General features: G+C 42.5%; 1 protein-coding gene across 5 annotated transcripts in view; it reads right to left on the bottom strand.

Annotated features, from left to right (window-relative positions):
- The window catches only part of Hasp (Hig-anchoring scaffold protein), a 307,865-nt gene that overhangs the window by 1,042 nt on the left and 296,823 nt on the right, over positions 1-10,000 (bottom strand). For 4 of the 5 annotated variants that reach the window (XM_086540143.1, XM_086540147.1, XM_086540144.1 and 1 more), the window contains 10 exons: positions 8,281-8,401; positions 8,047-8,079; positions 7,148-7,409; positions 6,821-6,947; positions 4,765-4,924; positions 4,454-4,540; positions 3,894-4,045; positions 3,416-3,595; positions 1,942-2,124; positions 134-304 (listed from right to left, as the gene is read on the bottom strand). In XM_086540143.1, the coding sequence (XP_086396269.1) occupies positions 134-304; positions 1,942-2,124; positions 3,416-3,595; positions 3,894-4,045; positions 4,454-4,540; positions 4,765-4,924; positions 6,821-6,947; positions 7,148-7,409; positions 8,047-8,079; positions 8,281-8,401 (1,476 nt within the window). The remainder of the gene's footprint in view (positions 1-133; positions 305-1,941; positions 2,125-3,415; positions 3,596-3,893; positions 4,046-4,453; positions 4,541-4,764; positions 4,925-6,820; positions 6,948-7,147; positions 7,410-8,046; positions 8,080-8,280; positions 8,402-10,000) is intronic. The other variant, XM_086540146.1, reaches the window with a different exon arrangement.

Raw genomic sequence — 10,000 nt, 5'->3', positions numbered from 1 at the left:
CCCTATTACACAACTTTATTGATATAAAAATGAATAACAGAAATGAAAAGTCAGGCATGAATCCACACACACTCGAGTTGAGAAACAGCAACGCAACACAGACAGAAAACAGAAACAAACCGACTTCACTCACACTTGGGTATTTCCTCCGACCAAGTCCCGTCCTCCTGGCACACGATCAGCGACTGTCCCTCCAGCATGAAGTTGGGGTTGCACTTGATGACGACCATGTCCCCGGCGTGGAAGGGCCCCTCGCCCGTCACGGTGCCGTTGGCGGGGGCGGCGGGCGGGATGCAGTTGTCCTCTGCGGAGGGAGAACGAAAGGGTTGTCACAGCCTTGTTCCTTTGGCAAGGTCGGGGCGGGAAGAAGGGAAGACTTGTGAAGGAAATACTAATTATCAACCCTATTCTGACAGTGACGTGTTTTATTTCACTTGCGAGTATTCAATTTCATTTCCGTTACAGCAGGATATATATAGACACTCTTACTTTAACAGATTACAAAGTCGAGAACTCTGACCATCTCCTGATTAGGTCTCAACAGAGGGAGAATGTAGCGGAGACGTTGCGCTCGTCCATTCTGACCTCAGTTTATCTTTAGACCGGTGTTGGTTTGAGGGTTTGTGAGAGTGACAGTGAGAAGGATGAGCTCTGGCAGCCGAATCAGCAAGAGCAACGGCGTCTTCAATAATGACAATAATGATGATGATACTAATGATGGTAATAATGATGATGATGATGATAGCGATGACGATGACGATGATGATGATGATGATGATATGATAATGATAATGATATATATATAGATAAATATACATATATAATACATATGTACATATACATACATACATACATACATATATATATATATATATATATATATATATATATATATATATATATATATATATATATATATATATATATAAAGAGAGGGATGAATAGATACATTATCACTGACATGTATTTCCTCAGCGGTGGATACAAAAACATTCTTAGTACATATAGGCATAGAGGTAGTAATGGTTTTATATTTCCATACATTTCTAAAGATCCTACATCAGAAATAGACACACACAGACGAAATTATAAAATGGATATTCATGCACAGCTCTCTTTTTGGAAGGCGCACATCATTAAAAGAAGTATAATTCTTTATTAGTATCAGGTACTCAGCAGGTTCGTCTATCAATATATTTGACATTTCCTTTTGTTGGGTTACGTGAAAATGTATCGTGTTATGTATATATACATATGTATATATACATATACATATATATGTATATATATATATATATATATATATATATATATATATATATATATATACATATATATACACATATCTATCTATCTCTCTATCTCTCTATCTCTCTCTCTAAATATGTATATATACACACACACACGCACAGACACACACACACACACACACACACACACACACACACATATATATATAATATATATATATATATATATATATATATATATATATATGTATCTGTATATATATAGAAAAAAACATATAATGGAAAAAAGAGATACTAATGGAAACAGTGGTAATACCATCTTGCATTCATGATAATAATAATATAAACACGTGTGTGAGCGAGGCAAGTGTAAATGCCACCAAAGTGCCATCAAATGTACTAAGTCTAATTTCAATTGGACCTCCGCAGGAACAGCTGGCATTACAGTAAACGCCAGCCATTGCGGTATTAGTAGCCTAGAAGAGAAAACTACGATTGGAAACACCTAAAATCTGCAACAGTTTCTATCCAGATGATTGCACTGGTTTTATTGCTTTAAATGCCGCTTGGGTCACAAAATGCGTAACTTCTAAGTTAATTCGTAGAGCGTGACGTCCCAGACTCCAGGTCTGTTCTCCTCATCCTCTCAGCTCCCGCCCTCGCCCCCCTCCACACACTTCGCCCGCCGTACCCTTGCATCTGGGAGGAGGTGATGACCACTGTCCGTTTTCCTGGCAGATGGCAGAGGCAGGGCCCTTGACGGGGTGTCCTCGGGGGCAGTCGTACAGGACTTGGCTGCCCACGCCCCGCGCAACGACCGTCACCCGCAGGAGTGGGTCAGCGGGGCTCTCGCGAGGGTCCGGGCACTCTATGTCTAGTGACGAGACACGGGGCAATCAGGGTCAGTCAACTATACCAACACTAAAAAGGGGGTAGGGGGTCTTAGGCATTTTAACTGCGGCACAAAGAGGGGCATTTTAAAAAGGAGGCTTTAAACGAGATGCTGGAACACCTCTGAACGCTGCGAAGGGAGGGAAGCATACGACACACAAGGGGAGGGGGAGACTGAAGAGGAAACTAAAGTTGGAGAGAAGTGCAAGTCAAATGGCTGTGTGCTTCAACATCGGCGATGTCATGCACACTTTTCCAACGACTCATTCCGCAGCTGAGCCCTCAACAGGGGACGAGATCCTCAGCCCTCACGCCGCCACGCCCACTGCGTCCTATTAGTGGTGGCAGGCGGAGGGGGGATCAAGCACTTAGCATCTTCATGGAACCAATGGGAACACGAGTCCGGGGAATTCACGAAGGAAATGGGCATACCAGTGCTGGGCATGGGAAGGGGCTACCTGAATAAGCAGGGTACATGTCGGGAGTCTCACATGCTCACATACGGCTGTGAAATGGAGGGAAATCCAACGCAACTGAAAAGGTTCAAGCCGCACACTGACAAACAGAGCATGGGTCGATCTGCTTCGTAGGATTCAGTTTGGATATGCAATTTATCAAAATGGTGATTATACGCAGGATGTCTCTTAACATATTCATAAACATTGATTTAAAGGTTCTCAAAATCCAGTACAAAGCCAAATAATTTAGTTGTAAGAATGTTATGATTAAATGACCTTATTCATAACATTGGAAAGAGTAATATCATTTAAAAGGAAATGAACTGTCTCAGCTAAGATCACATTTTAATAATTTTTTGCCTCGGAAGTCTGAGGCGCCTGCCCTTCTTGCTCAAGTCTCTGTCATGGCATTCTAATTCCAGAAGGTATTCTTTTTATTTTGCTTCTCCCGAAGTATTGTAATTTCCTTTTTAATGATGGCAAAAGGGAGGAGTTTACAACATTGCAGTGTGTAAAGTGCATGCTTGTTGGTGACGATGAACTTACGGTGTAGTAGTGTCTGAACAGCAAAAAACTCTGGACATTCATGTTTATAATTAATATTCTTTTCTTTATTATCATTATAATTATTTACTTCTTGATAAACAGATTACAACAACGACCAAACAACAACTAATTCCAAGGGAACACAAACTACACACATGGGACTGCTTCACGTTTAATCTAAAATGAAACTACTTAAATCATTCATTGAATTTCTATCGTTCATGTTGATCGCCCTACTCTGAATGCTCCGCCTCGCCGGGCCCGACTTACCCTCACAACGCGGGAAAGGAGCCGACCAGTTGCCCGAAGGCAAGCACTTGATTTCCGACGCCCCGACGAGCGAGTAGCCGACTTCGCAGGAGAATTTCACGACCGTGTTCATCTTGGTCTCGTTGGGCTCGTAAATGATCTTGTCTGACTCATTCACGTTGATGTTTGGGCAATGGACACCTGTTGACGGAGAATAATCAGTCACCCCGAGGAACGGGATTAGGCTGCAGGCAATGCAATGGACGAAAATGTGGTTTTCTATGAGAAGGTGGATTGCAAAGCAGAGTGCAACCTGCAGCCTGGAACAAAGTTTGTCAAGTTAGGAGCCGATACGAACTCTCTACCGCGCATCAAAATACAACACTTACGAACCACTGAACGGGCTATTTAGCATTGGCATCTTAGCCCAAGGAATGAAAGGACCTGAGACTATCACTGACGGAGCCTGAAATACCACACATCATGCACGAGATCTTACGGCGAATGTCCAGAGTGACGACGTGCTTATGTCCTTTAGGAGTGACGCAGGCGTAGGAGCCGGAGTCCTTCGGCTGCGCCCTGTAGATCGAGAGGCGGTACTCGAGCTGGATGTTGCGGTTAGGCGCGTTCGCCCAGCCGTTGGGGTAGGGCCTGGGGGGGGATATGTGCGTCATCACAAAGGCCCCAAGGAGGATTGTTGTTTGGCGTCCTTAATGAAAATTACAATAAGTTATTTTCAGAACTTTACGAGGATGATTGTTGTTTGGTGTCCTTAATGAAAGTTACAATAAGTTATTTTCAGAACTTTACGACTATCAATTCTAGAGAGTATTTATCCTTCTGCAAGTGGTTTGGTCAGAGAATCCTGAATATCTTTTTGATGATAGTTAATGGATCATAAACGAGTTTCGCCGATTTTTATTTAGTTGGGTAAGGCTTGATAATAATAATGAAGATGATGGTCATCCCGGTAAACTAAGTAGGGAAAGTAAAAATGAATCATAGAGTTTAGGACTGGGAGTATTAGTGATAAAAGTGATTTCCTATTCTGTTACTTACGCAAAACTTCCTCCTCGTTTTTTTCCGCCTTTTACTCTGCCCTTTGCTTTGGTCTTCTTTCTGCGCTTGCCCTTAATGTCGTCGCCTCTGAAAGTTATGAAGTAGTAAGATCAAAACTCGCAATTTTCATAAATACAATGCAGACACGGTAGCGTGTGACCCGTGTATGAAAAAAATGTTGTAGTAAAATATTCAATTGAATAAGAATTGATTGCACATTGTGCAGCAGACTTTTTTTTTCTGAAATCACAGCAAAATGGCATCAGATACCTGCTACTATAATAATATTCCATCGAGCTGCCAGTACTCACGCGCTGGCAAGGGAGACGTTCCAGTTGGGAGTCCCGTGGCGGCGCGTGAAGAGGCACTCCAGGTGGAGGACGGTGCCCGGGTACACGACCAGCTTCCCGTCGTTGCTCTGCGCCATCGGGCCCTTCTCGTTCCGGAACAGAATGGTCGGCGGCTTGTCCACTGGCGCGGCGGAGAGGGAGGCAACAGAAAAGCTTTGGGGTTTACCAAATTGCAACACGATTTGGAGCTATGGCAGAAGCCCTCTATATGTGTATAGAGGGCTTGTCTTGTCTCCTTTAGGAGACGAGCCAAGTCATAAAACGAAATTTAATAGAAATTAAGTTTTATTTTACGATGTCGTTTGCGACATGATCTGCTTCCACGGAGCATGAATAATTTCATGATTTTTAGTCTAGCTTTTTCTTATAGTCAAGAAACCACATAACACATAATTATCCCACAAATATTTGAGGAATATTTATGAATATTTCTAAACTATCTACAAATATTTCTGAACTATTCCTTTATATAAATCATAAATGTTGAACTTCAAATTTTGTTCTGCATTGTTTTCAGAAACTATTGGTGCATGTATAAGTTTCGTTAAACATATTAATATATTGGAAGTTAAAAGCTCGTTTTCCCTTTCACGTTAAGGCCGCACGCTCGACTACCAATTTGCGACATAGCATGTGATTTGGCGGGACTTAGAGGTATGCTTGGACGATGTGTACGAGTGCTTTCTGACTCCGTGCTTTCGAGTGATACTGTTCATGGCCTTGAAACCAGTCGATGCGCTTCGAAAATTCTACGTAGACGCCCTCGCCGAGCAAGGTGGGTGCTGTCACTGGTTTGCTGTGGAGATAAACTGCCGCGTGACCGCCCCTTTACACAATTGTCTCTTTAGGAAAATCCACTCTTGTTTTGTCAAGAAATCCCTACTGGTGCGAGGGGGGGGGGGCATATATATATATATATATATATATATATATATATATATATATATATATATATATATACATATACACATATATGTATATATATATATATATATATATATATATATATATATATATATATACTTATATATATTTATACATACACACACACACACACACACACACACACACACACACACACACACATATATATATATATATATATATATATATATATATATATACTTATATATATATATATATACTTATATATATTTATACATACATACATACATATATATATATATATAATATATATATATATACATATACACATATATGTATATATATATATAATATATATATATATATATATATATATATATATATATATATATATATATATATATATATATAATATACACATATATATATAATATACACATATATGTATAAATATATATACAAATAATATACAATATATATAAATATATATATATATATATATATATATATATATATATATATATATGTATACATATATATGTACACACACACACACACATACATACATACATATATATATAAGTATATATATATATATATATATATATATATATATATATATATATATATATATATATGCCCCCCCCCTCGCGCCAGTAGGGATTCCTTGACAAAACAAGAGTTGATTTTCCTAAAGAGACAATTGTGTAAAGGGGCGGTCACACGGCAGTTTATCTCCACAGCAAACCAGTGACAGCACCCACCTTGCTCGGCGAGGGCGGAGCGAGGTGGGTGAATATACTTAGTTTTAACTTAGTTTCCTAAGCAAAGGAGAAATTGGATTAATCGTCCCAACGCTTGATCTTCAGCGAGAACGAAAGGATCGACTGAATTGAGGTTGTTGACAACTATTAACCTTTTGATGACGTTTGCCCTAATGCCAGATTGCATCTCACAGGATATATCCTCAACCCGCAGAGCTAAATGATTTTTTCTTATACTTGTTACATATTCTTATGAATCTCTCTTAAAAAAAAAAAAAATGCTAATAAGGTACGATTAGTCTTTTATGTTTGGCGCTATAGGTGGCGATTTCCTCCTCTGTTTGTTTCACTTTTTTGTTTTTACTTACAGGAGTAGTTGCTCTCCTGATTGAGGCCGACGCAGACCGACTTGTTCCCCGTCCACTGGCCATGAATGCACTGTCGTTCAACGCTTCCTTCCAGCGCGTACTTGCCGATATCGACGCACCGAGACACCTGTAAAGGTCCCGATTGATATCATTTTTTTTTGTATCAGTGATAATGATAACGTAAACATACTTGTCCACCAGCTTACACACAGCATGCATGTGAAATTCTTCCTACTGAATCAGGAAAGGGAGATAAAAAGAAAACAAGTTGTTAGGGTTATCTTAGCATGACCAAATGTCTCAGCAGACCAGGCACAGCAAACTTGCCAGCTTAGCCCCGGGCTCGAACTCCACCATCTCCTCGGTTACTTCCTGGTCGTTGTAGAAGGTGACCACGTTTGGCTCCGTCTTCCTCCAGATGCAGGAGATGTTGCCGAAGTCCGTCACCGGAGGGATGCCGTCGCCGCAAGGCAAGTAGACGGGCGGCTCGCCATCCCACACCCCGTCGAGGCAGCTGATCATCCACGTGAAGTTCTCCGTCGTCAAGCTCGCGTCGCAGGCGTAGTTGATCTGCGTCCCGTCCGGGTACCTGTGGCGACGAACTCGGTGGTTAACGCTAGAGGCAGTGGCGCAGGGCGGGGGCGGCGTGGGCGGAGGGGGTGTGCAGGGAGGGGCACTGGAAGGCGAGAGGGCAGAACAGGGAGATTGGGACACGGCATGAGACAGGTACTGCCAAGGAGAAACACCTACTTAAGCGTGAAGCAGAAAGAACACTTCTGTGAAGCCAGTCCGACTGAGGGAGGATGTTTAGGAGGATGTGAGGGAATGCAGCTTTATCGTGTCGGTAGAGGAAACACAAAGCAGAAAGGGTGGAATAAGGGAAAAAGACAATTTGCTGCAAAGAGACATACAGTATACAACAACAACACAATATACGACAGTTTGACAAACGTACAAGGTTTGAGTTGACAGTGGACAGAATTATACAGATATGAAACTAATGCTCATGTCAAACTAATGATCTGAAATGCTCTGTATGAGGCATGATCTGCAGGCAGTCTTAGCGAGCAGCCACGGTGTGACTCTTTGCCTTAGGATCATTCCACCAGAAATCAATTTGGAGTATATAGTATATAAATTACCTTGCGAAAAATATTAATGATTAGGATAATACTAAGTTATGATACTTGTACGCCTGTATTAATCTTAAAAGGCTCGTTACCGACCTTTGATCTTGGTCCACTTGTGGGTAGTCAGCACTTGTGAATATAAACAGAAAGTTAATACACCTTTTATCCCTCTGGCTACCGAAGCATAAAAAACTAGCAAAATGTACGAATAAATCCATGATTATTTGATCACTATTTCATTCCCCGGCCACGGAGCAGCAGAGCAGAAAGGCGGCTCAAAGGCGCAAAAGGAGCAAAGAAGAGGAAAGGCCCGCGGAAAGGCCGACTCACTGGGCGTTATCGGTGGCGACGAGCTGCTCCCCGCGGTAGGCCAGGGCGCCCAGCACGTCGGGCGGCGCTCCACACGTCTTCTTCTTGTCCTTTTCCTCCTCAGCGTCCATGATGTCTCCGCCTGGAGTCAAGTCACCCAAGTTAAGCGCGGCTAGGGAGGGGGAGGGGAGGGGACGGAGGGGCGCTGAGGACACCACCTCGCCAGACTAGTTACCTATTTCACCTTTTTGAGATGTGATTCTTCTGTTGGTGTGTTCATGTAGTATTGGATGCCAGTCTTGATGTTGTTTCATGGATGTTAATATGTGTGTGTGTGGGTGTGTGTGTTGGTTGATTGTGTGGGTGTGGTGTATGGTGTGTGTGTCGTGTGAGTGTGTGTGTTTGTGTGTGTGGTGTATTGTATGTATGTATGTTGTGTGTGTGTGTGTGTTTGTGTGTGTGTGTGTTGTGGTGTGTTGTGTGTGTGTATGAGTGGGTGGCTGAGTGTATGTATGTAAGTCTGAGTGTGGGTGTGTGTGTGTGTTTGAGTGTGTGTGTGTTTGTTTAGTATGTGTAGGTGTTGTGGGTGTGAGTGTATGTGGGTGTTTGTGTGTGTGTGTTTGGTGCGGTGTGTGTGAGTGTGTGTGTGTGTGTGGTGAGTGTGGGGGGGGGGGGGGTGTAAGTATGTATGTGTGTGAGTGGGTGTGTGTTTTGTTTGTGTTTGTGTGTGTGTAGTTGTGTGTGGGGTGTGAGTGGATGTGTGGGTTTGTGTGTGTGTTGTGTGTGTGTGTAAGTGTATGTGGGTTTTTTTTTGTGTGTGGGTGTGTTTGTGTGTGTGTGTGTGTGTGTGTGAGTGTTGGTGTGTGTGTGTGTATATATGTGTGTGTGTGTATATGTAGTGTGTGTATGTGAGTGTGGTCTGTATGTGAGTGGGGTGTGTCGTGTGTGTGTGTGTTTGTGTGTGTGTGTGTAGTGTGTGTGTGTTTCGCGGGGGTGGTGCGTGGTTTGTGTTTGTTGGGTGTTGTTTGTGATGTGGGTGTCAGTGTGAGTGTGTGAGGGTGTGTGTGTGTGTTTGTGGGTGAGTGTATGAGTGTGTGGAGTGTGAGAGTGTTTGTGTGTGTGTGTGTGTTTAAAATGGTGTGTGTGTGTGTATATTATATATATATACTATTTTGTGTGTGTGTGTGTGTGTTTGTGTGTGTGTGTGTGTGGGTGTGTGTATGTGTGGTGTGTGTGTGTGAGTGTGTGGGTGTTGTGTATGTGTGTGGGTGTGGTGTCATGGGTGTTCGTGTGTGTGAGGTGTGTGTGTGTGTGTTTGTGTGTGTGTGCTGTGTGTGTGTGTGTGTGTTTGTGTGTAATGTATTATATAAGTATTATATATATATAGATATATATCATATATGTGTGTGTTGTATGTGTGTGTATGTGTGAGTTGGTGTGTGTGTGTGTGAGTTGGTGTGTGTGTCTGTGTGTTTGTGTGTGTGTTGTGAGTGTGTGTGGTGTGTAGGGGGGTGGGGGGGCGGGGGGGGGGGGGGGGGGGGGGGGGGGGGGGGGTGGTGTGTGTGTGTGTGTGTGTGTGTGTGTGTGTGTGTGTGTGTGTGTGTGTGTGTGTGTGTGTGTGTGTGTGTGTGTGTGTGTGTGTGTGTGTGTGCGTTTGGGTTTTTGTGTGTGTTATGTGTTTGTGTGTGTGTGAGTGTGTGTGTGTGTGAGTGTGGTGTGTGTTTGTATGGTGTGTAGTTGT

The sequence above is a fragment of the Penaeus japonicus genome, unplaced genomic scaffold (assembly GCF_977035675.1).
Source record: "Penaeus japonicus unplaced genomic scaffold, GWHDUDI00000001_assembly GWHDUDI00000009, whole genome shotgun sequence".
Taxonomy (NCBI): Eukaryota; Metazoa; Arthropoda; class Malacostraca; order Decapoda; family Penaeidae; genus Penaeus; species Penaeus japonicus.
This window is presented reverse-complemented; position numbering and strand designations above follow the sequence as displayed.